The sequence below is a fragment of the Harpia harpyja genome, chromosome 15, assembly GCF_026419915.1.
Source record: "Harpia harpyja isolate bHarHar1 chromosome 15, bHarHar1 primary haplotype, whole genome shotgun sequence".
Taxonomy (NCBI): domain Eukaryota; kingdom Metazoa; phylum Chordata; class Aves; order Accipitriformes; family Accipitridae; genus Harpia; species Harpia harpyja.
Window position 1 is genome coordinate 17,574,489 of NC_068954.1, and position 26,833 is coordinate 17,601,321.

Below are 26,833 nucleotides of genomic sequence, written 5' to 3' on the forward strand. Positions count from 1 at the left end.
AATAATCTTCATTGTTTTTTTTTCTCTGTAATACTTCAGATGGATTTCTCCTTATGTGCTTGCTAGCAGTGTAGAGCTAGCATTCCTTTGGTAAAATACTGAAGAAAATAAACTTTTAATTTGCTAAAAAGCTTTTTTTTTTTTTTTAATGTCTTCCTTCTACTTTACCTCATCTAAACTTCTAATGGTATGAGTATAATGTGAGGGGGCCTTAACAGATTTACTGGATATTACGCTTTTGAGTTATACATTACTATACACTTAGGTGAAAAACAAATCTGTTCATAAAATGAATTACTTTAAGATGAATACTTACTAAAATGCTAGCTAATAAAATGATCACTTACTCTAGCTGTAGTCTTTGTACTCTAGCTAGCAAGAGATTATGGAGTTCGTGTCTTCAGCTGTTTCTGAGCATAAAATCATTGTCTAATGTTTGAACTTGACATCAGTGATATCAGATGTATGGCAGCAAATGTTGTTGCTTCCGAAGATGTTTTTTAAAAGTGTTTTTGATGAGGAAATAAAAATATTATAAATTACCCTACATTAAATCAAATGTCACAAAGCCCTCTTCCATACTGGTAGATGACTGGAGAAACTGAATTTCAGGAAAGGAACTGTTTGAGTCAACTGTTTCTTTTACTTTCCAAATACACTGCATTAATGTCTTGAAAAAGTTGTTGAGAAGAAAGGAAAATGCAAAAGATATTAATTTATGTTAAATGTCACAATTGTATAAAGTAAATTCTTTTTAATATGGTAATACAAACTGAGCAATTTCTCTTGCCTTGCTAGTTATAATTTAAAAGGTGACAGTCTAATTACAGTGCTTTAGATGAATTTTGAGCTAACAGAGAGGGCTCATGCCCTGTAACTAGAAGACTAGATCTGTATTGCTTCTGCAGAGCCTTTTGCTTACTTTGCTTCCGATTTCTCAGGAGTACTCTGAACTGGGAGAGGAGCTGGTATTCTTCTCCCCATAGTCACTTATTTATCCACAGAAGTGGATACATGGTTGGTTTCATGCCTTATGGATGTGTGTCCATGTTCGGGTGCATGCAACCAAGCGCCTGGCTCAACAGAGCCAATATTTGGAAAAAAACTTGTTTCCTTGTATGTGGCCATCCTAATCTGAGAAGTACAGCTGAGGGAATTTTAGTGTCTGAGCTAACAAAGCTAAGGCAAAGGCAATGACTGAAAGTGACAGGCAGTGTTCAGACTGAGTTGCCTTGTATTTTCCTGCATAGTCCAGATGATGGTAGTGGCTTTTTCTCGTAGGGAAAAATATTGTTTGCTTTGAACTGTTTGACCTTTGACATGCATTGTAAACACTTAACATTCAGAAGTGTTGTTAACAGAGGCCTTATGCCATTAGTGGAAGTCTAACAAACTCTGCATCACTTAGTAAATTACTGTTCTCTTCTATTAGGTTTGTGCTGCTCTGTGTGTGGTGCTGTGAATGTGCACCTGCTCAAAGTGAATCATACCATTTTATCTTTATGCTTTAAACATCACTGTTGCTGCATAAGGAAGCCCAAAGACATGCATTTGAGTGTTGAGCTGCTATCTCAAATCTTTACAACCAGCCACTGTTTCATAGACTTGATGCACCTTATCGAGTTTGTTTTTCTGTCAAATTGCTCAAGCAAGTCTAAGTAGGTGGTATGAGAGAGAGGGGACATCTGTACTGTGAAGTAGATAGTGCTACCTTTCATTCTTTTGCTTTTGTACAAGTTTTTGAATTGAAAGCCAGTGTGTTGCTTGGATTATTTTCTGTTTGTTCAAATGTATAATACAGTGGTCGTCAGTATTTTAAAAAAAATAAATACGTAGCCTTTAAAATGTGATAAATATTTTGAACAAACTACATGTGTGATGCACAATTTGTAATACGTGCAGTTTATAATGAATTTGTTTCTTTTTGTTTCATTGCAGCAGATGCAATTAATAATGCAGCAGGGTTTGGTTTTAGAGGCTACGATAAAAATGGAGTTACACGTTGGGATCTAATATCAAATCTGAGAATCCAGCAAATAGAGGTTTGTTTCTGGCTCTTTCAAATAAAATGCATGCCCATGTAGGCAGTTGCTTGTAATTTCAGTAACTTTTCCTACACATTTTGTACCTCAAGATAGTGAGTATGTTCTAAGTCAAAAATGATGTGTTCACACCCTTAGGAAAGGGTGGAAAATAGTCTGTTTTGAATATGTTCTACCTGTCAGCTGACTTCCAAAATATTTTGTGGTTAACTAGTTGAGTAAATACCTTATTCAACTCATCACTTATATGTCAGAATTTTGAAATGTTTTGTAACACTTTGCAATTACAGAAATAATTAGTTTGTTTTTCCTTTACAGTTTTCCACAAGTTTCAAGATGTTTCTTGATAACTGGAATATCCAAACAGCTCTTTGGCTTAAAAGGTATTTATTTCTTTAAGGAAAACTTTTCTCTGCTGAAGTTTCTTAGATATTTCTTTGAAGATAGTTCAACATCTAAAGCTAAACCCCACAAAATGTCAGTTATTTAGCAACTGCATGGGGCATTTTTCTTGTAATACTTGAATTAAAGCCTCTGAATTTAGGACTTCTCTGTTAGTGTAAACTATAAGGTTATGATAGGAACTTTTTCTTCACTGGTCATAGGGAACCTAAAACTATTAATCTGTAGAGGCGTCTTTTTTCTTTTTTTTCTCTTTTAGCATTCAAAGCAGTGTATGTTGCTGAGAGCAGCACGCAAAATGTACATCTTGGCCTGTTGAAGCTCTGCGTTATTTTTAGCCACACAGTGATGCAGGAACTTACATACATTCTGTGAGAGAACTTTCTGCGCTCCTTCCATAATGAGGGCATGGCAAATATCAAACCCTACAGTGTGCTATCAACAAAAAATGCGAATTAATATCCCTCAGATGCACTTTTTTCCTTGTCTGGGAAACGGCTATAGTGCCCAGTAAACTACATCATTCTGCTTTTACTACTTCTTTGTGGTAACTAGAAAGTAAAAAGTGTTCTTGAGTAGTGTGCAGGTGTCGTTTCCCTTCCCCTAGTCTCTGTTTAGCTGATCTTTTATCAATAGGTGCAAGTTTAACTGAGACTCCTATCTTGGGATCACTCAGAGGACTTTATCTCTTATTCTAGGATGGCTGGCAATAGGATGTTTCTTCCATTAATTCTCTTTATAGTGTATTCTTTCTTCCATAACTTCTTTCCTAAATATTTTTCTGACCCAATTAAAAACAGAAATTGAATTTTATGTGATTATTCTAGTTGGCTCAATAGGCAGTAGAATCTATGGCTAGGACAGTCAGCAAGGAAGAATTGCATGCTTGCAGGGATTGAAATGTATCATTTAATAAAGCAAATAAGCTATTTAGCTGTTTTAAAATGCATTTTAATTTAGTTACAGAAGTTTATCAGTATTAAACTTAGTAGAAAAAGGGTTGTTTCAACAAACTTTCAAATCTTCTAAATGGAATGTTTCTAAACAAAAACTCCTTTTAGTGGAGAAGAGTAACATTTCTGTTAAGAATTGAAAGAAAAAAATTTGAATCAATTGCTTAGGGTGACATTGAAAGAAGATGTGAAGAAAAATTAAAGCATTGCCTTTAATAAATATTTTTAAGAGCAATTATGGAAGAATCTTTGAGGATAGGCTAAATCCATATTGATTTTGCCACAGTGAAAGGGAGAAGGGTGGATGTTTTCTTCAAGTTTTGTTGCAAGTAAAAGATTATTTTAATGATTATATACGAGGACCATAAATAGTGGTACAGAATATATATTATATTGCCAATCTTTTGGTTAGTTGCAATGCTACAGGAGTTTGAATAGAGGACAAGCCCATGTATTACTTTAAACATCCACTTTTAATACTTCACTTGTTTACCATTTATAGAAGTACCTAAAAATCTTAGCCATTTACCTCACATGAAATACCACACATCAGCATTTGTTCTGTACTTTTCTGATACTCTTTAAAGAGAAACCAAACCATCAGAATTAGAGGACTTAAGCCCTGATTGTGTGTAAAAACAAATTCCTTGTAAAAACACAGTTAACAGATCTACAGATAATGAAGAAGCTTAATAAACATTTAACGTAGATCACAAAATACAGCAGTTCAAAGGTATTATTGTTACAAGCATGCAAGTTAAAATAGGTATTTACATAGTAGCATATATCAACAACATATATCATGATGATCAGAGGGCTGGAGCACCTCTCCTAGGAAGATAGGCTGAGAGAGTTAGGATTGTTCAGCCTGGAGAAGAGAAGGCTCCAGGGACACCTTACAATGGCCTTCCAGTACCTAAAGGGGGCCTACAGGAAATGATGGAGAGGGACTTTTTACAAGGGCATGCAGTGATAGGACAAGGGGTAACAGTTTTAAACTGAAAGAGGGTAGATTTAGTTTAGATATTAGGAGGAAATTCTTTACTGTGAGGGTGGTGAGGCACTGGAACAGGTTGCCCAGAGAGGCTGTGGATGCCCCGTCCCTGGAAGTGTTCAAGTCCAGGTTGGATGGGGCTTTGAGCAACCTGGTCTAGTAGAAGGTGTCCCTGCCCATGGCAGAGGGGTTGGAACTAGATGATCTTTAAGCTCCCTTCCAACCCAAACCATTCTATGATTGTGTGATAATGTTTCCTGACTGGGGAAGCTGTTATGTTCCCCCTCAGTGTGTTCATTCTTTTTTCCAAAGAAAACATCTAATTCCATGTCTTTGTTCATGTCTGCAAAACCTCTGTGGTTCTTGTTGCTCTCTTCTGGCATCTTTCCAAACTTCCTGTCTTCTTACAGTGGATGATGTACTTCTGCTAAGACCTCCAAAGTCTTTCCCTGGCCTGTTATGGGCAGAGTTGAATGGAGTGGATTAATTACCTTTATTTTCTTCAGATAACAGTCTTTCTAACACATCACAGTATTACATGTCTTTTTGCGGCAGCAGTCTACTGTTGATTCATGCTCAGCTGATACTCAGTGTTTCATACTGCTGATTCATATTCACACTCAGCTATACTTTTTCAATAATGTTACAGGAATGGGTACTGTTTTGTATCTTCCACTTTTTCTATTAGATGTTCTATACTTTGGACTTCATCTTGTTGATTTCAGAACATCATTCAAGTCTGTCAAGATCATTTTGGATTCTAGTGCTCTATCTGCTAAGAAAACAATGCCAATCTCTTCCACCCCACCTCCCAACCCCAAAATCGAAGGGAAGGCAAGGTGAAAAAATATACTTCTCAGTCTACCACCCAAGCTAGTAATGAAAGTATAGAACCAGACCAAAGGCAGTACCTTGCTGAACAGTTGATGCAACTTCCCATTTCTAGAGGAAATTATGGATAAGATAACCTGAACCACCCGTATTTGAATAGATTTTCTCAGCCTGTTGTGATGACCATATTTCCTTGGTTTGCTTTTAAGAATGTCAGGTGAAGCATTTCAACAAGATTTATTATTGACAAATCCATGGAGGAGTTTAAGCTTACTTTTTACTTTTTGAAGTTGAAGCCTGATGATTTTTTTTCTAGTATATATCTTACCTGACTTGCATTGATATAGCTGAAATTTGGTTAGTTAATTTAGTTAGTTTTGTTAGCTCCCGAAAGCTTTGCAGGGGAAAATTTGCTTAAAATAGTTTAAATCAAATAAAGATCGAAGCCATTTATCAATTTATTAATGAGACATAGTTAACCACCAGACAGTGAAATATATGTTCATAATTAATACCCACACTAGAACAGATAACATTTTGCATGTGTTTAGTGTTCTGGTTTAATAAACATTTCTAAACACTCTTCTGTAACTAATCCCAAGGAGTTTAAAAAGTGCACATACACGCACACAGTTATATGCAAACTGTGCCGCCTCTCCCAAGGACATGTGGGATACAAAACCACACCTCCTTCTGGAAGCGTGGGCCCCCTGCTTGTATGCACTGCCTGTGGGAGATGTGGGTGCTCCAGCTCTATGTGAACCCGCTGATTCACATGCCAGTTAGAAAAGCATGCCAGGAATTCATATGCATGCAGCTGATAGGGATGAGATGCTGCTCCCTGTGTATTGCATACTGCACCAACAGTCCCCCAGCGGGATGCAGGCTACTCAGTGTCTACCAGGGAGGATGCTCTGTCTTGGCTGAGACAGAGGCCGTGATGCTGGTGGGGTGACTTCTGGCAATGTCAAACCAGGTTTTGATGACTAGTATTTTGCTCCAAGATGTCTCCCTGACTTGTTACAAGTTTTCTTAAAGCTTTTGTACTTTCTAGGCTGACTGATTCTTTGTCTCAGAAGTCTCTTTGAAATTCCCTGGTTACTGTTTAGTCTGGCCAATGTTGCTTTCCTCTTTAAGGTGGTCTATTTTGGGCAAATGTCCTCAGATAGTTTTGTGTATTATGCATATATGCACCTGCACCCTACTTAGCCCCATGTTCTCATCTTAATGGCCATTGTTAGCGAAGCCCTTTGGTAAAGGGAGAGGGTTGTGCTGGTACCCTGTGCAGAAGACCTTATAAGACAAAACTTACCACATCTATTTGACTGGAATGAACTAAATTAGCAAAATACACGTTTGATCTTTCCCTATTCACATCCTGTCTTTTTACCTTCTGCTCTTTCACATTGACTGTGTCATTCGGTCTCAGCAATCTTTTGTATATATGGAAGTTGTAGTTAAAGTAGTTACATTAGTAGTGAATGTTTTGGCTCTGTATCATTAACTTGTTGTCGTCTTTGAATAACAGATGTGCATTCTCTTCTCTTTCTCTGTTACTTGCTATGTGTTTATAAAACTTTTTTACATATTAATGTCTATGGCCTTTTCTAGTTAAAACTCATTTTTGTATGTTAGCTTTAGATTTGTGTTCATGCATGCTTGTGCTGTTTATTTTTGCTTCATGTTAGTGTGTATCTGTTTCCATATTTCCTATTGCTTTTTGGTTTTCAGATCATTAAAGACATTAAAGAACTCTTGATGAAGCCATATCAGGACCTTACCATGTTTCCTATCATTCTTCCACATCATGATGGTTTGTCATTGTGTCATTTAATGTTGTCTTCTAGAAACTACCTTTCTTGGATTCCTTTTTCCCTTCTTCCTTCTAGAATTCCTTACTGTAGGACCTTGCCTAATAATTCAGAGTCTCAATTTTTAAATAGCAGAGTTCAGCATTCTCCTTATTTGATATTTTCAGATCCCTAGAGTCATTAATTATAATTTCATCGTCACGCTCACCTGATTGCCCTACACAAACATGTTTTCAACTGTAGTCTCTCTATTACTCAAAATTGAAGGTCGTTGTTACTTTTCCCCTTCTCCTATAAGCTGCTTTCATTTTATGAAAACTATATGTCTGACTCATCGCAATAGTTTGTAGGGTAGTCTGTGCCTTCAGTGTAGCTTTTCAAACACACTCTTGGATGGCTCAAGATCCCTTATTAACACCAACACCTGTCTTTAGATGCTTGCTTATCACTTCATTATAAATAAGTACCATACGTGATGGCACTGAGCACAGGTTAGCACTGAGGGGTTAAATTGGGAGCTGTGAATAGCTTTAAATATTTTGTGTAAGTCATAATATAGTGGCAACATTATTAAATAATAGTAAACTGCAATTGCATTGCAAATGATATGTTGGAGATGAAACTGCTAAAAGTATAAATGTATAAATGATAACTGGGAAGATTATTGGCTATTTGTCTCATTATTTATCTTGAATTGTCTTTGACTTGCTAGAGTGTGCTATGAGCGAGCCACCTTCAGCCCAACGATCCAAACCTTCATCCTTTCTGCCATCTGGCATGGGGTTTACCCAGGATATTATTTAACATTTTTAACAGGAGTACTAATGACACTAGCAGCACGAGCTGTAAGTACCAACCAAGTATCTTCTTAAATAATAATAATTTTTGTAAAAGAAAATTGATCATGTTCTCTAGTCCAAAGATGCGCTTTACAGTTGATGCACAGCCTGTCTGATAGTGGTGTTTACTTTTTTAGTTATGAGAGCAGTGGGAATGATTAATTATAAGGAGGGGGTTGATCAGTGGAAACAAGTGAGACTGTATGCAGTCTGCAACATCTTTGTAGTATATCTTTTGTGGAAGCTCTTCCTCTGTATTAACTGATAATATATTACTATGCCATGCTGAACAGGATGATGTTGTCTAAGACCATTTTGAAAAAACTTTCTGATGATGAAAAAATCACTGATGATGAGTAGCTTAAAATTTGGGGGTCAATGCTATATATTTATAGAGTCTGCCCCCTCCCTGATTTCTGTCCAGTACTACTGTAAAGATGGTAACTAAGAATGCTCCCCCTCAACCAGCAGATAAAAATCTCTAGTGCAGTTACTATTCAAAATTGGCCAGCCAGGAGTGCAGTCACATTAACACGCTTTTGCGGCTGCTATTCAGAACCATATGGAACCAGCAAATCTGCCAAGAAATCTCTCACAGTTCTGCTTGAGAAAGCTGCATAAGAACAGAGGCAGGTTTATCAGTTACTCAATGGGAAAGAGGAAATAAATTGGATGTCAGCTCAGAGCAGCATAACAGACCACTTTTCTGTTGAAAGGACCAGGAGAATGAGAAATGAAGCAGACTGCTCTTTACTGCTATAATGGCTAGGGGAAGGTGGTACTTTAGATTTAGATTGTTACTAACACTAATAAAACAGATGCTCCTCCTCTTTCTTCAAAAAGATGTGGGTATAGCCCTTGTTTGACAGAACTGACTCCTTTCTTTACAATAGGTATAGCTCCCTTCTCCTTTCCAGACTCTATCACAGTGAGCTTTTGATATTTATCAGCCAGAGGCTGGTGCAAAGCCAAGGTTCAGGGACAGTTCACAGGTAAAAGTTGTTCTGCTCTCAGTGAGGTGAGTCCAGTAAATCGGAGTGCTCACTGCACTTCGTCCTGGCCTTCGCTAGTAAGCTGCGTTGTATTCACATTTCACATGTATCAATCAATAGGCTATTAAATAAAAATATTTTGAGTTTCTGTGTTAACAGGTACTTAATATTAACTGATAAGATATGTTAGAGGTACTTCAGGATGTTTATTATTTAACTCTGCTAGCCTTTAACTGCAAAGTTTGGCAGCTCTGATCCACATTTTCTTTTCCTGTCATGCCTAAGCATGTATTCAACTTGTTTTACTTCCTTTAACCATTACACATTTCATAATCAGGTGTTTACTAGGGGCAATTATAGATTTATTTTAAAAGTTGTCCTTCAAGTCCTAAAATACTAGATTTCTCTACAAGAAATTCTGTGAAACTTCATCCAAGTTTTACAGAACTCAGGAACAAGTCACTGCACGTGACCATAGGAGAAAACTAGGGGAAGATGGCAGTATGAAGGGTATGTGGCTAGAATTACTATTTTTACTTAGCTTAACTAAACAAAGGCTGAGTGGGAATGCAGTATCTACAGGGGTATTTGGGTAAGAAGGACAAGAAGGGTAAAAAAGGTTTTTAATGTAAAGAATGAAATCAGCAGGAGCTAGCCTTGGATATGTTCTTTAGAAGCAGGAGTTTTAAAGAAACTGAAGATTGAAGAAACTAAACTGGGTACTTTGGTGTGCAGCTGTTCAGAGAGAACTACCTCAGTGCAGATGACTGGAAGGTTGCAACTGTGATACCAAGCTACGCAAAGGCTGAATTGAGCCTGTCTTGGCTTGTCAGCAAATAAGACCATGAGCAAGAAATGACAGTTCAGTCAAAGGAAGGAGGGCTGAAGATCTACTGGTGTCTTTATAATTATAGACTAAAAATTGAACCCAAACCTGTGTGGGTTTTGGATTTTTTTAAATACCTTTGGTATGCCATTGTTTGAGCAGAATTTTACAAACAAAAGAAGACTCAGCATAGAAAATTGAGTCATTTTATAGTAGTCTCACTTGATATTAGTTGCTATTAAGACTCCTGAAATACATCATTAGAACTGATATTGTGTGTATTCTGATTTATAGCCCACTTATCCTAAAATGTATCTTATTAGCAAGTATAAGAAAATGGCTTCGCATATAGAAGCTTTCAACAGAAGAGAAGCATTCTGGTTTTCATTTACTCCAACACTCCATATTTATAGAACGGCTTGATGGAATAGAATGTCTGCCTCATTCAGACAAGCAGTCCAAAGTTGCATTGGATTTAGGAGGGATTCATTTACTTAAATTCTGCTTAAATTCATAAATACTTAAATTCCTGTGCTGGATGAAGTGCACTATCCTAAAAGGCAGGGAATTTGAACTGACTCCTAGTGAAGTTGATGGGCATTTTGAGTAGTTCAAAGATACTTGACCAGACTGTAGCACTTAAATTCATCCTATGAATTTTGTGGAAGTGCAACAAACTCTGTACAGTAAGATAGCTCTCAAAGTTTATTCCTAAGCTAACTTACTATTATCTGCTTTTCCAGATAAGAAACAATATCAGACACTATTTTGTTGAATCTCCTGCTGTTAAACTGTGTTATGATATTATAACATGGATGGCAACTCAAGTAGCAATAAGTTACACAGTCGTGCCATTTGTACTGCTCTCTGTAAAACCCTCTTTCACCTTTTACAGGTAAGCACATTCTATCTGTTTCCTTCTTCTTTTCTTTAACTTGAATAGAAGTATTTTCTGTGGCATAAGATTTCTGAAGCTATTTCAGTGATATTTATAAGATTGATTTGTTAGCTGAGCAAATGGTATTTCTGTACAAGTGCTCAAACGTAGTTTGTGTTGTGTATGAGAAACCATGAAGTGCTCTTGTTTTCCTGTCATAATAGACTTATTTTCCCTGGGGCAGAGAAAAAAAAAAAAACCACCAAAACCAAAACCAGAGGGTACCTTTGAGATTACTATATGCACTTGAACTATTCTATAGCAAGTCTAGATAATGACTTCCCAAAAGTAACTTGTGAAAAAGAAAGTTGAAAGCAGACTTCTATTCACTTTACATCTCTGTTAGAGCACTAAGTACTGTGGGGGAAGATTTCATTTCTGACTTCCCCTTCACTGCTTTTCTTAAAGTAAATATTAACATCTTCCTGTCTTAGCAAAGTACTGTATGCAAGTAGGCTTATTCCTTAAGCATCCTCTAAGAGTGTTCAGATTTTTATTGAATTATTATTTTTGTTTGTTTTTAGCTCCTGCTATTTCTGTCTTCATATTGCCAGCATCCTGGTGTTGTTGGTATTTCCATTGAAAAGAACTCAAAAAGGAAGTAAAAAGCATGAAAGCGTCCAGCCTGTGTGGTCCAAAAAACTAGAAGAAGAAAATCTTTTGCAAAAGAACAGTTATTCCACAACAAATAATAGTTTCAGTCAGAAACAAGAAATAACCTGCAGATATCAAGCATTAAAACAGTGATTGAGGAAATACTATGATGAATATATTTTGTATGTTTTCAGAAACCCATTTTTAGCACCTTTTAAAGGGGTTTGTATTTGTTTGCAAAGATGTTTAGTAAGAAAAGAATGCGTTACCTAGGAAAATCACATACAATAGCAAGACTGGAAACAAAACAAATTAACCCCTCCCATGCCATGTCCCTGTGGGTCACGCCTTATATGAAGATATTACCATTATTTCAATGGGCACTCAGGACTTGCAACGTATGTCCATAGGGTCATATGTGTGCCCTTTGCTGAATGTACGTTGTGTATCCCAAGGCACTGATGGGGTGGAACAAAATTGTGTCAATCTAGCATTAACAAATGGAAATGAATTTTTCCAAATGAATGACTTGCCTTAAACCCTCTATTTACTGAAATATTGTTTCTAAGTGGGTATTTTCAAGTTTGATTTTATGTGGAAAGCATATTTCAAATATATAATACTATATGCTATAAAGAAGATAAAAATAGGAAATGCAAAGTCATTAGAAGGCTTTTGAATCTTTAAAAGGGAATTGCAATAAGCATCTCAGTATTTGGAGGGTTTTCTTAAAGTATCTCAAACTATTACAGTACATTACAGAACTGTAAACATTACTGATGCCAAATTATAGTTAGGTTTCTTTGATAAAGAGTATACACATAGCCCTTCTGAATGGATTAAAAAAAAAAAAACAAAACACCTGAAGGTTCACCTTTTCCAGGGCTTGATAGCTCTAATCTAGCTTTCTTTAAAGTACCGAAAAACAATAAAACACTGCCAAGTGGGCTTTGCAGCTAGAGAAGGAAAGGCAGCCATAGGACACAGAAGACAATGTGCAAGCACCAGGATTTCAATGAAGGTGCATTTTCACCCTTAAATACCAGAAATACTTGTTCTGGAATAGAACTGTTCTACAAAAAATTATTTTTAATACTTAAAGTTGTTTTGAATTTTCAGGCATACAGTAGTTAGTTGATGATGCTTTCAGTATAAAATAGCAAAATTACCTTGAGCTTTAGTGCATAGGTAGTCAAACATGAAATTGCTATCATAACCAATTTCTGTATGCTTGATAATTGATGGCCCTTTATCCAAAGAAGTATATCAATTTGAGGAAAAGCTTTTTCTTTTGAATTAGAATTTTAGATGCAAAGTTCACGTCATATTTGTGGATGACATAATGAAAGAAAGAAATCCTTCAGAATATCTGGCTTACTAAATTATGGAAGTGTGTCAAGGGAATAATGCAGTGGTTATATCTGTTCCAGGCCATTTATTGTGATGATGGTCCCTGCTAGAGTACTGCTGTTAAAGGGCTACATTTTAATTGCTTATATTCTGTATTTTCTTGTAATTTTTTTAAGTAAACACAAACTGTTTATCCACATGGATTTTTTTTAGCTTTAAAAATAACACAAAATACTACCAGAGAAAAATAATGCAGCTTGTTGATTAATAACCTACAAATGAATGAGAAAAATTTTGTCATAATATTTCAAACCTTAAATTTTTCATCAAATATCTGGCACTAGTGGGGTGAATATTCTTAGTACCAGAAGTGCAATGATGGTCCTCAGCTTTGGGGATACTACCATGCAAAAATAGTCACAGTACTTCTGGCTTACTCTCTAAAGAACCAGATCCTAAATCAGGTCAGAGTTGTTTCCTTGCTGTGATAGTTCTGTGTCTGGCCTTTGGCTCCTTGCCTAAAACTCCAGGAGGATAAAATACCTTTTCCATATACGTAGGTTAGCACTAATTTACACAGTTAGAAAGGGAGAACTAAATAGAAAATGAGACTAGATGAGTCCGTTTAGATGAGCGGGGATGTTTGTTGTTTCAGTAACAGCTGTATTATCTTTAAGATAAAATAATCTGACTTCTAAATCCTTACCTTGTTTACCCAAGTAGACCTCTGCTTACATGGGGTTGTGGTTGTCATATGTCTCTTTAAAATGGCATTATGGTTTTTTTTCTGTTGTTTATAAGTAAGGGCACACTAGTTTCTTTGTTTGATTATCCTTATTAGATACAGAATCAGGAAAGATATTTTTCCGCTTTCTGTTCTTGAAGGGACATTCACGTAAAATAACACATTAGAATTGCATATTTCTGGATGGGTGAGTAGAATTAGGGTTAATTCTTTCAGCATTTGTTGCTGTTGAATTTAAATTTATCTTGTTGGTGCAGTCTACATATCTACCCAAACAAGCACTTTTGGATGCTAGTATAACATCTCATGTGCCATTTTTCCCATTAATGTTTTGGTACTCTTGTTTTGGCATGTGTGCCCATATGTGTGATGGAGGCTTACTAATTCTTCGTTATGAAATATGAAAACAGTTGTAAGCACTCCCAGAAAAGAAGCAGGTTTAGCATAGCGAAGACTGGTACTTCAGTGTGAGTGAATTCACTGGTACGGTTTTGTTCAGAACTTTTGTATATGGGGAAGTTAAAACAGCTAAGAAAATATGTATGTGCTGTAGTTGGGCACAAGTGGCAAGATATGGGTTTCAAAATTGGATGTGACTGGTGTCTGTATGCAATACAATTACTCTTTTCTTCATGATTTGAATCCCTTAAATAATAGCAACACAAGAAAATTATGACAACTAATTAGTTCCACACAGAATTTATTTTTAAGTATAGTGTCCTAGAATTTACCCTTTAAATGTTATTGCTGAATATAAAAGTACTTTGAACCAAAATCTGCTCTTCATGCAAATGAATTCTCTTGGGGACTATGGAAAGAGGTTTTTTGTTTTAATGGCAGCACTCTGATTTTAGTCAAACAGGGGTTTTGTTGTTGTTGCTTTCCCTCTGATTTACTCGTTTTCTGCCTTGCTATCGCACTGGATGCTTTTTATCCATTCACTCAGAAAGTCAAGAGCAGCCAGCCCCGATGCTTTAGATAATTTTTAGGTTTTACACATGTCATTTTATAATACTGAATTTGAAAGGATGGCGGTGATTTGCTTTTGCTCTTGCTGAGAAAAATAGAAAGTAAATTTCCTAGAAATATTTCGGGCATGAAGGAAACATGGTTTTAAGTATTCTTTCACTGATTAACTGATGTGTATCCAAGAGGTAAAAGTGTTTTTTGTATTGCAGATCAGCGCGCTATGAAAAGTAAATACAACATATCGTTCATAATTTTATGGTGCTTTGCAGATATTTGCCTATTGTGAACAATTCATTCAGGCACTTAATGAGTTAATGTTAGTAAATGTAGTCACCCTGATAGTAACTATTTGCTTGCTTAACCTTTTTTAACTTTCACAATTCTGTATTAATGAAAGATGTATATTATACATTTAAATAATACTTTCAGTGGTGCCTACTACTGTTGTAATAGGGAAGGCTTTGTTACCTTTACAGTTACAGACATGCCCTTCTTATTCAGGAAACTTATTCTTCCATGGCCATTCCTTAAGTTGACATGTAGACAAGATTTCAGTAATAGGTGACATTTTAAAATATATTACCAGGTAAAAATATTGGTATGCATTTCAATATGCTCTTGATAACAAATCATACTTTAGTGAGAAGACTTTACAAAAAGATCTTTGTATATTCCCTGCTCTATGCTGACTTGTGGTATAAGTTTTACCAGTATAGTATATTATTTATTAGAAGAATTTTACACTTAAATAACTTGTTCTGTTTCCCCTATGGGAATAAGTAATATAAATATAAATACTATGCTTGTATGACAGGATGCACACTAGGCAGTTGTGCCTCTTCTGATGGCATTGATTTGGTTAGTGGTAAAATGTCCTCTGATGCAGAGGAGACCTTTATGAGATCTTTACCTCCTGTCAAATTCATATCAAAAGTAATTTTAACAGAGTCTGGAGCTTTCTCTCAGAAGCTGTGCAAACAAATCGTCAACAGATTTGTTTAAATACATGGTCAAATGTGTCTTCACATTTGCCTGCAAATGTGTCACTGTTCCTTACATGTAAACTTTCACATGATCAGCTTTATAAGTTGGCCTTGAATGATAAAGAAATTTAAAAGCACAAGTTACAGTAAGTTAGGCTTTCATTTCCCTTATCCTTAAGTCTTTCACTTTATAATTCTCATTGAATTCTGAAATCAGGTTTGAGAATTTTTCATTTTCAATAAATTGCCATTTATGTTGAAAAGTGATAAGCGTTAGAAAAACAGATGGAAATAAATTTAAGGGGTTTAGTACGATGCAGACTCTACATACAAAAAATACACATCGGTTCTGTGCTGATTCATCACAGCATTTCACTACATGATTAGCCTTTATGCATTTATTTGGGTCCAGTAATACTCTGAACAGCACTTGGGAGTATTTTCAAATTTCCTGTTAAAAACTCAATTGGCTGTAAGTACTTAAGTTAAACAAGTATTTAAATGCTATGCTGAATAAGTATCTAAGCAGATACTTTAGTGAATTGAGCCTACTCCCACTGGATTACCAGAGCTGTCTGGATCTAAGCTAGTTTGCACTGTCGGTCTTGATCTTGTTCATAGTCATGGTGGAAACACAGGCTGTGAAGAAGTCTCTGGTAAGAACATGTCCCGTCAGTGGCCGGGGGGGTTTGCCACAAGAGTTTCTGGGGGGAGCTAAGCCTACATGCAGAGCTTGACAGAGGATCTACTTGCTTGTGACCCAGGCTGCAGCTGCTCTATGGTACATCTACCTGAATTTTTGATGTGTTTGCTGGACATTGTGGAAACACCATGAAATCCAGGCATCCACAAAGTCACCCTGCAAGGTTACAACTGCAAATACTGCAACAGTTGCTTATTACAGTCAAAACTAAATGAAAGCAAAAAATTAATTTCTTAAAAACTTGTTTTCAGATGAGCTTCTTATGTGTTTTACAAAACCTAACCATCAACTTATCAATTTTCATCCTGTTAAATATTTAAAACATAATTTTGCTCACTTTAGGTGTACAAAAAAAGGCAAATCTTGCCACTTCATCATCATCTGTGCATTAGCTGTGTGTCCAGTGACTTAGGCCTGGTTTTGGTTTTAGATGTTTTTAGATTTTCTAAATCCATGTGCATATCCATACAAACATCGTGTAAACTTCATGAATTGACAAACTGTAGTTACATATAGTGTGCATAAATATACTTAAAATAGGCCATATCAATATTTACATGAGGTATTGTTGAGTTCTCCAGTTGTACACTACATCTGCTGAAGGCTGCTGGGCTCCATTCTCAGAGTACTGAGCTTTCTACTTCCTAAAGTGAAAATAGAATCCACTGGCTACACTTTAAGTAGAAAGTAAAGGGCTTCTTTCACTCTGTTTGCAACACCAACCCTTACAGGATATTCTGCTGCAGGCTATGAATACAAAATTTGACTTCAGATATATGACTGAAATTTGAGTTAGGGCCACTTTTGGAGGAAACTTTTTGTATTAATAGTGACTCAGTCCAGCACCTTATTCCAAACTAACCTTTTGGCAAAAGAGACCTCTGCACAATCTTCTTCCTTCCTTTTGTTCTCTGAGGAAGAACTACCCCAAGCTGGATTTTCATTTAGGTTTCACTACAGTATGTCTTATGAACAGATAGCTGTGGTCCATGCTGTAGTTGGATTAGGCTTCCAAACGGTGACAATGTAATCTGAAACAAAAAATAGAGAAACAGGGTGCCTAGAGACCGGTAATCAGAATAGTGCAACATCACATATTAAAGGTGCAACAATCTTTTGTCACAATAAGTTAAGAGTATTTGCCTATGCATATTTTGCCTTTCTATGTGTTTATCAGTTCTCTACATCTTTTCTTTGTACCTTCTTTTGTCCAGTGGTGTTGACTATTTCTATGAAGAATCTTCTGATGTGTCTTACTGTGACAAAGGTGTCAAAATGATACAATAATAATTAGGTAGTTATTCTTAAATCCCAGACCTCAGATGTGTTCTAGATCAGTTAGAAGAGAACATTCAAAATGTATTGAATGAAAAATAGTGTAAGATGGGTAAATATAGCATTATTCAAAGATGTTGTAATAAGTTATTCAATTTAAGAATTTAAAATATGGAACTTTGTTCTTTCCTGCCTTGGTTACACATTCAAGGGAATAGTTTTACCTCAATGCAGAAGTAGTTATGCCTCCAACTACCCATATGTTAAGGTGAGAAAACACCCCTAAAAGTGGATAGCTACAGTATTCCTAAATTTGCCTTTCCTGGTTCAGATTATAATGCATTGTCGGTGAATTTCATTTTTATTATTCCAAAATATATATTTTTTAAAAAGTGTTATTTTTCAACAGATCCATAAACTAAGTGTTGGTGTATGGTAAAATTAAAATACCACTGTTAGTTACACTGTGATTGTGATATTTTAATAATTACTTATTTCTAATTTGTCTCAGCAGTGCTGCAGAAGCAGCATGCTGTTATGTTTTAAAGGTGTTTTTAACTTGCCTATAAATGTTTTTTTCTAATTTGTGTCTTTCAATCTGATTAAACTGTAGTTTAAAAAAAGTGAACTTGTTTTTCTAAATTCTTTGGTGTCTGTGAGTGCTAAAGAACAAAATTATTTTAATGCAGTTTCTCCTTTTAGATTACTAAACATTACAATGCATGCATTTACACTGTTACTTGGACTGTTCTACTTCAAAATTGCTTTCATTTCATTTGTTTTCTAGAGCTTACATACAAATATATGTATATAATTGTTTTTCAGTAGAGCTGGTAAATAGAATTTCAAGTTTAGCCTCTTGTTACTTGGGAAAGGTACTTACACAACTTTAAACTCTCCGTCTCAAAGCATATTGCTGCCTCCTGTGCACTGCTTCTGAATATGACAACTCAGCTATTTTTAGCTTGAGAAATGAAAACCTCATAACTAACAAATCAAAATCAGTGTTTTGAACAAGCTGCTGCTTTAATTGATGATTCCAAAGGAGCAGGACTAAATGTGTACCATGCATGTGCATTTTTTTGCTTTTTGAAACTGGACTACTAGGACTCACTCCACTGTGATAGTTTCTGTTGGCTGGTGACAGTACATTAAAGCAGGCTGAGACTCCTTGACCTACAGGTTCTTCACCGTGTGTGTTTAGGTTGTTACAGAAAAGAAGGGCTATTACATGTCACTACTAAATAAGGGCTGTTTCCATCACTTCCTGTCTCATACTGAATCTTGGTTCTCTCTTCTCTTGATCTGGTATTAATTCTGCTTCAGTACAAACCTTGTAAAGCCAATGTAAGTTTGTGAAGACATCCTCACAAAGATCTGTTTCTGCAAGTGGTCTCACCCTAGAGGAATACTGGAATGTGTGTGTTGGTCTCTTGGAAGGCCCTACTGTAGTAATGATATTTTTAAGCCTTGTGTGTTTAGAATTCTTTTTTAGCAAGCTGTGTTGTGGGAGATAAAAATACTTGCCATTTCAACACAAAGGACTTAGAGATGCAATTTTAGAAGCTCTGGTGATTTCTGTCATTTCAACCAGAAGTTAGAGACTGCAGTGGAAATTGCCTTCTCAAATATGCATTCACAATGGAGTTGGTCAGGAGTATGAAAAGTATCTTCATGAACTAAACATTTACTACTGCATTTAGTGAAAAGCTCATTTGAACAGATTAAGATAAAACACAGCTTTCTGCTACTACTTTAGGATGCTAAGACTTGTTGGTGAATCTGATTATTCATATGATGGAAATTTTTAACTCTGCTCTTTCAAGGTACTGAACAGAAAGAGTCCTGATTAAGAACATCCTGGAGCCAGCAGATATTTTCCTGTGCCTATAATTAACTTAATTCCATGTGAGTAACTTCCTGATAACATGCAGGATGTTTTGGCATAGAATACAGAAATAGTTCTAGGGGAAGATGTCTTCAACCTACTGAATACATTAGAGTTGGAGACCTGTACCCTCAGCACAGTTTACCAGTACATCTTACAGATCTTCCTAGTATGGCCATTTATAGTAGCAAGAGAGTTATTTCTCTGTGGGGCTTACAGATTATCTTTACAAACTAAACTATGACAGTAAAAGGACTCTCCACACTTTTATTCTAGTTATTCTGCTGTCACAAGAAAAACATTCAAATACAAATCAAGCACGAGATAAAAAACAAAACACTCGTGTATTACACATGCTTAAAGCAATGTTTTCCCAGTGATTTCCTGATGGGATACCTAAATTACTTGACTGATAATTAATAACTTATTTCATGGGGGAGAATTCCATGCCAGCTTTCCTTTTGTTTGAAATATGGTGGTCTTTGTGTCAGATCCTCCTGGTTTGCCTTCCGTTGCCTACTTTACCATTTAGGTTGTTACACCATGAGTAACATGGCTGCCTGTGTACTCTACCCCATAACAGCCTCTTCCCATATTAATGCTTTTGTCAGGTGGCAAAAATACGCATTTTACATGGCCATGATTTTGTTCAATTAAAGTTGAGGAAATGGGAGGAAGGAAAAAAAACAGTTTTAAGTACTATGGTAATTATAATCAGAATAATAAGCTGCTTAATAATTAAAGCACAACAATAATTTTTAATTTATATCTTTATTGGGTAGATGTTGAAATCTGAAATATTGGGGCAATTTTGTGCCTGAGGCAAGCTTGGTTACTGCGACAGTCCAGTTGTTTAAAAATTAAAAGATTAAAAATCATACATCTATTATGAGGGAGGCTAAACAAAAAGGTTAAGAATTACTTGAAAAATGCACTTAATGTTTTTTTGTTTGGCTGTTTTTTTGTGAGTCTTGCTAAATTTTATCCACTATTTTGGAACATTGAATATCAACTAATCTTGGGGACAATTTCCAAGCACTTGAAGGACAAGAAGGTGATTGGAAATAGTCAGCATGGATTCACTGAGGGGAAGTCATGCTTGACCAACTTGATAAACTTCTATGATGAAATGACTGTCTCGGTAGACGAGGGGAGAGCAGTGGATATTGTCTGCCTGGACTTCAGTAAGGCTTTTGACACTGCCACCTGTAAGATCCTCGTAGAGAACCTGTTGATGTATGGGCTGGATGAGCTGACAGCAAGGCGGATTGGAAACTGGCTGAACGGCCAGGACCAGAGGATGGTGATCAGTGGCACGAAGTGAAGCTGGAGGCCAGTAACTATAGCTGTGTACCCCAGGGGTTGATACTGGGTCTGATCCTCTTTAACATGTTTGTTAATGATCTGGATGATGGGGCAGAGTGTACCCTCAGCAAGTGTGCAGATGACACCAAACTGGGAGGATTGGCTAATATGTCCAGAGGGTCATGAGGCTACCCAGAGGGACCTCAACAGGCTGGAGAAATAGGCTGATGGGAACCTCATGACGGTCAACAAGGGGAAGTGCAAAGTCCTGCACCTGGGGAGGGGTGACCCCATGCACCAGTATGCACTGGTAGCCACCCAGCTGGAAGGCAGCTTTGCAGAGAAGGATGTAGGGGTTCTGGTGGTCACCAAGTTGAACATGAGCCAGCAATGTGCCCTTGCTGTAAAGAAGGGACCTCCAGAGGTCCCTTCTAACCTCAACCATTCTGTGATTCTGTGAAACCCTGTGGGAGATGGAAAAGCTGGAAAGAGAAAAGAAAATTGCTTGGAAGAAATTTTTTATTTTGTCGGATTATATGCTCTAATGCAGCAGTTTACAAACATCAACATGTATTACCTTTTTATAAAGCATCATAAAAATCAAGTATTTCTATACAGACTCTGGAAAATTTTTGCTCAGAGTTAAGTGTCACTTAAACTATATTAATAATATGACAAAAGTTTTGGGGGACAACAGTTAACAGATTATTTGAAGTGTTTGATGAGAAGTGGACTGCTTTGTGTGAAATCATAACTCCATTAGATTCCAGTTTCAACCCTTCAGTGGAACTGTGTTTCATTGCCTATGTGAATTAATCACTGGTGGGAAAGTGTTGTTCCTAATGTAGGCGTAGGGTACAAGTAGAAGAGCACAAGTATGTCAGGAGTTGGACCGATCTGTAGCAAAAAGGGAAGAAGGTGAAGAACCATACAGAAAACTCTGCCTTCCCTGCCTGTGTATTCCCGGTGTGTGTACAGTTCCTTTGTACACAGGAGGGAAGGAGCTACTGGCTCTGCCTGATAAATTTGTAGCTGCAGGGTGAGAAGACAGCTAACACCTGATGGGTGGAAACACTATGGTACTGGAATAAGGATTTGGGTGATGAGGAGATAATGAAGTGAGAGATTAATGTACATTTTAGTATAAACTCTGAAAAAAGAGTAATATTTTGAAAATGTTTGAACATCCATTGTCAGACTGTCATTTCTCTTGCGTACATAAGATTATATGGATGCTTGAAACATCAGGACTGCTCATCCTTTAGCAGTGGCCCCTGCGTACACATTCAGGTAGCAGAGAGTGAGCACTGTTCAGCCCAGCAGTAACTGCAGGGATTCATTCATCCTCCATCTGTTCACGTTGCACTTCTATTGTGTAAATAAGAAGAATGTCCTTTATGTCCTTACTTTCTCTTGGTTTTTTCAGCTGAATCAGTGTTTTGGTGCAAGATCTAAGTGGATTTAGCTTTTGATTTTCAAAGCTTGCTCTTTTGCCTTGTATTATCAACTTCTGTGTGTGTAAGGAAGTTGTTTATTTTATCTGGGTGTGAAGAATTTCTTAAGGTAATAGGAGAAACCATGCTTAAAAAAGTGAGCAAAAGCACTTGTAGCACACTTCCTGGTTATAAGTATTCACTTCCTGGTGAGTGATAATATAATTATTTGGGATATACAAGAAGCGCTGCCAGATGTTTCTTCAAGAAGCTAACAGTGATGGCTCTTTAGAGAGATGGAAGATCTCAGTGTTGTAAAGATTTTAAATCAGTGCTTTGACCCTTGGGGATCAGTAACCTTACAAATAAGCAGGAATATGGGGGCTGTACTCCTTTCCCTTGCTGGTTTGTTGCCACCCTTTGTTGCCATCCTGGGTTTAAGCTAGGTTCTGTCATCTCTTGGGGAGGTGTTATTGCTGTAGTCATTGGAGATCATCTCATCCGGTTGTCCAAATGAATTAAATGAAGATGCATCTGTTATCATGGATTTGGACTAGGCTGAAGATGGAAGTGACCTTTTACAGTCACAGGATGCGTTTTATCATCACAGAAAGTACAGATTGAAGAATTGTAAAACGTGTTGGAAATGGCGTCAGAAGGCCACAGCCATGCACACCCCGGCCCGGCCCGTGAGGTGGGTTTTCAAAATACCCGCAAAGCTGCTCGGGCACCTGGGCTGTGGGGGGAGGTCAGGGAGAAGCTGGTGAATCTCAAGGTTTGTGGTGTGGTGAGGTGAGGGTTTTTTTTTTCTCTCCCATATCTACCAACGGCAGTCCTCACCTTCCGTTTGAAAACCACGCTTTCCTCGGCTTATCCATCAGACGGCAATCGTTAACTTTTTTTTTTTTTTTTTAATCCCTTTTCTTTCGGAGAGCAGCCCCGGGGTGAATGCTAAGGCGGTCACTGTGCTCCAGCTCTCCCAGGGCTACCCATCCTGAGGGGAGCGGAGCCGGGCTCAGCCCGAGCCCCATCAGCCGCTACCGCTCGGCCGGTGGGGACGCCGCGGAGCGCGGTGACTCCCTGCCGGTCGGGGCTCCCGGGCAGGCTTTTTTTGGTTTTGGGTCCCCGTTATTAGCTGCCGGTACAGGGTTATTAGGCCGCCCGTCCCGCGGGCTGGTTGAGCCGCGGCTCCCGCCGCCCGCGGGCCGCCTCTCCCCACGCGGCGGCGCCGGGCAGCAGCCGCCCTCCCTCAGGGCGGTGGGCGGTGCCGCCCCCCAGCCCACGTGACCAGCCCGGTGAAGGGGCGGGGGGGGAGGAGGGCAGAGGGAGGGAAGATGGCCGCCGCCGGCGGTGGGTAGCGAGGAGCGCTCGGGGCCGCTGCCTCCCTGTCGGTCTCCGGCTGGGCGCGGGGAGCCGCCCGCAGGGGCCGAATCCCGCCGGCCGTGGGGTGAGTGGCGAGAGGAAGGCGGGGAGCGGGGAGAGCGCGGGCCGGGCGCAGAAGGGCAGGGGAAGGGCACGGGGGAGGGAGCGCTCCCGGCTGACAAACAAAGGGCGTCGCGGGGCCCCTCCTCGCCGCCGCGCCCGGAGCTTCCCCCTCCCCCCCCGCCGCCCCCCGGCCGCGGCGGGGCCGCAGGGGGCTCGCTGGGGAGGGGGATTAACGGTCGCGGTGGGCTGGCGGGGCCGGTCCCCTCCCGCCGCGGACCGGGCTGGAGGGCCGCGGGGCCGGGAGCGGCGGCGGCGCCCGGGCCGCTCCGCCCTGGCCAGCCCCTGGGGCTCCGGCAGCGCTGTGTGCGACGGGCGGCCGGGGCCCTCTTTGTGGGCGGCGGGGACATCGCACCGGAGATAAAACGGCCCGCGGGCTGCCGCAGGCACGGCCGGCTGTCGCTGTCAGCTCCGCCCCGGGGGTAGGGGAGCCGCCTGTACCGTTTTTCTCTCCTTTGCTTGACTCGGAAAGAGAGATAACGAGCTCGACCCGTCGGGAGAGTTTGGCGTCTGATTTCCGAGGTGAAGAATCGCGGAACGGTTGAGGTTGGGAGGGAGCTCGGCGGGTCATCTGGTCCAGCCCCCCTGCTCAAGCAGGGCCGCCCGCAGCTGGCTGCTCAGGACCGCGTCTGGGCGGCTTTTGTGCATCTCCAAGGATGGAGACTCCACAGCCTCCCTGGGCAACCTGTGCCAGCGCTGGGTCGCCCTCACAGTAACAACGTGTTTCCTGGTGTTCCGACGGCACCTCCTGTGCTCCAGTTTGTGCCCATTGCCTCTGGCCCTGTCACTGGGCACCACTGAAGAAGTTGAGCTTGAATAGCAAAATCCCTTAAGGACGGGGCTTTGCTACTTCTCGTATATGCTGAAAAATTCATTGGGGCGAGTGCATTCCCATCTGTAACTTTTGACAAAGGATTCATGCTGGAGTAATATGTTTTTTGCTGGAAAAGTGTTTGAATCACGGGAGTAATTATCTTGACACTCCCTCCACCCCCTTGTCAAGTAATAAAGAAATGGAAGGATTTAAAGGAGTTTTTTTATCACGTCAGAATGCATAAGAAAACCCACGTGTTTGTCTATTGACTAGACATTTGTTCTTTGTTCTGTAGTGGTGGTTATTTAAAGTAACTCAGTTACCAAGAAATTCAAATCTACCTGAAGTCCTGTGTGACCACAGCTTCTGAAACATGGCCATATTAGTTTTAAAATCTTTTTAACAAAGAAATCATCATCACAACCAACTTTTTCCTTAAGTGAAAATACTCCAGAAGTTAGATTTTGTCATAGACCTTGTGGCTGTGACTAACAAACCCTTGATCTTATGATACAGAGAAATGCCTTGTCTTTATGAGATAGTGTAAGATGATATTGTAGACTTTCTCGCTGAACTTCTGTGTGTTTCATACAGGTTTTGACAGAATTGATTTATATTGGTTGGTGTGATTTTTTTTTAAAAAGCATAATACTGATACCTGTTTCTGTTTACTTTCTTTCATTTAAAGTATTTGATACCTGAAATAGTATTTTGTAGGACTAAGTGTTTTGTATTTTTATAGGAGTGGAATTTTCTTTTGGAATTCAGATGTGCTTAGCAATACTTTATTGTTCATTGACCATACTTAAATTCAGTCTTAAAGGTAGACTACTTTCTCTGATAAATCCTACTGCCAGTTACTTCACAAAACCTTTCTTTTAACTGATCTTTTTAACCAGGGTAGAACGTAGACATATCTGATAGTTGCTATCAAATGACAATGGTGACTTTTTGTTTAAATATGTGTTTGCATCTTTCTGGTATTTTGGATGTAATCTCTAGTCTCGATTGTTGTATTTAAAAAAAATAAAAATCCCCTCACTACAAAATTTGGAAATGGCCATCGTCTTGAGTGCCTAAGATGGAAAAGAATGACTTGCGTATCTCCAGTTTTCCCTAATTCTTACAGTGTGCTGTAATAATAGTTACAACCATAGGGATCTTCTTTTGTGCAAACTTTTTTTAGTTCTATTTGTTATGAGTTTCAAATTAATAATGTCTGTGTCTCTTAGTTATCTTTTTGTGTCTTTTAATGTTTTTTAGTTATACTATTTGTTCTTTGATATAAAGTAATGAAAAATTTAGGTAGTCTATTAAAATGTTTCTCATCTGGTTAACAGGAGTGTGGCTGAGAGAAGTAGAATAAATGTTCCCAGATAAATAAGGAAGCTGAAAATCAGTATGAAGTCATTAGTCATACTGGAACTTTAGGTGTTGGAGAAGAGGTGTGGGTGTAGACCACTTATGAAAGCTTAGATTTGTTATTTCCTTCTGCCTCTGAATACCAGAATTAATATTTTAGAGGCTTGCTTCAACTGTTTTGAAAATTTGTTCTTTAAACAGAATCGTGGTTGACTCAGTTCCTATAGAAAGAGTAGTTAAAAATATTTACCGCTTCATGTGATGCCTGACTTGTGATCTCTTAATGTTTATGAAGTATGTCCATTTAGCAAGTAATTACAATAAGGTGTCATAAGGGGTGGGTAATACTTGTGTTAGCAAGATTCTCTGCAGCATGAGTAAAGGTGACGTTCCAACTTGTTTTTCATTTTTCATGCCATCAGAAAGTATAAAAATGTGTGATAATATGAAATTGACTTATGTTAGTCTTTTGTAACAAATTTGATATGTACAATTTGTCTGTATTCCATGGTTCTTTAAATTTTAATTTGGAAGCATGGCATTTCCAGTTCTTAAGGGCACAGTACTGCATGTTTCTGTATCTGATTTGTACATGCCCGGATTTCAGCAGCACTGTAATTATTTTCTTTTACTGTTAACTGAAAGATCTACCACAGTATTGCATGTTGGGAAGGTAGCTTTTGTACCTGGAAATAGAAGGAAACATGTTAATAAGAAGGTGACAATTTTTTTTCATTGTACAATGAAAACTATGAATTTTATGTAAGTCACTATGATCTTTACCTATTGAAAACAAAACGAGAAAAGAAAGTGTTCTCAATAATGCTAGTGTTTGTTGACCAATTTTGATATTTATTCATAAATGATCACAGCTCACAGAATTAAAAAAAAATGGGGGAGAATGATTAAAAAAATGGGGGAGAACGATGAAAAAGATGGTGATATTTGGAAAATTTAGCGTGTAGTGATATTTTTTTAATCTGGTTAGAAACCGTATGAGATTCTGAGGGTACATTAAATATTTGCAGATTTGAGTTATCAGGATTTCTGCAGTCAGTATTGGTGCAGTTGAGAGAAACTAAATTTTTGTAAATCAGCAAATTTTTGCCATCTTTCCAAAACAGTGATAACATCTGCTTCAGCTGGGGTGTGAGTGCCTTAAAAACAGGTTAATCCTTGTGCAAACATTGCCTTCACCTGAGCATTTGTGCTCTTAATATATCTTTTCATCATTCGTGGTGCATTGTTAGTCTTATAAAATACCAGGATTTGCAGCCCAAGGATATTGCGAGATTTCTAAGCT

At 38.3% G+C, this 26,833-nt stretch overlaps 2 protein-coding genes across 5 annotated transcripts in view; both read left to right on the forward strand.

The window, feature by feature from the left end:
* The window catches only part of MBOAT2 (membrane bound O-acyltransferase domain containing 2), a 103,995-nt gene extending 86,121 nt beyond the window's left edge, over nucleotides 1-17,874 (forward strand). For both annotated transcript variants that reach the window (XM_052809740.1, XM_052809741.1), the window contains 5 exons: nucleotides 1,939-2,042; nucleotides 2,361-2,425; nucleotides 7,746-7,878; nucleotides 10,434-10,585; nucleotides 11,152-17,874. In XM_052809740.1, the coding sequence (XP_052665700.1) occupies nucleotides 1,939-2,042; nucleotides 2,361-2,425; nucleotides 7,746-7,878; nucleotides 10,434-10,585; nucleotides 11,152-11,374 (677 nt within the window). In that variant the 3' untranslated portion in view covers nucleotides 11,375-17,874. The remainder of the gene's footprint in view (nucleotides 1-1,938; nucleotides 2,043-2,360; nucleotides 2,426-7,745; nucleotides 7,879-10,433; nucleotides 10,586-11,151) is intronic.
* Nucleotides 17,875-23,184: 5,310 nt separating this feature from the next.
* Nucleotides 23,185-26,833, forward strand: part of KIDINS220 (kinase D interacting substrate 220) — a 95,966-nt gene continuing 92,317 nt past the window's right edge. For all 3 annotated transcript variants that reach the window (XM_052809312.1, XM_052809313.1, XM_052809314.1), the window contains exon 1: nucleotides 23,185-23,319. The gene's annotated coding sequence lies outside the window, so the exon portion shown is untranslated. The remainder of the gene's footprint in view (nucleotides 23,320-26,833) is intronic.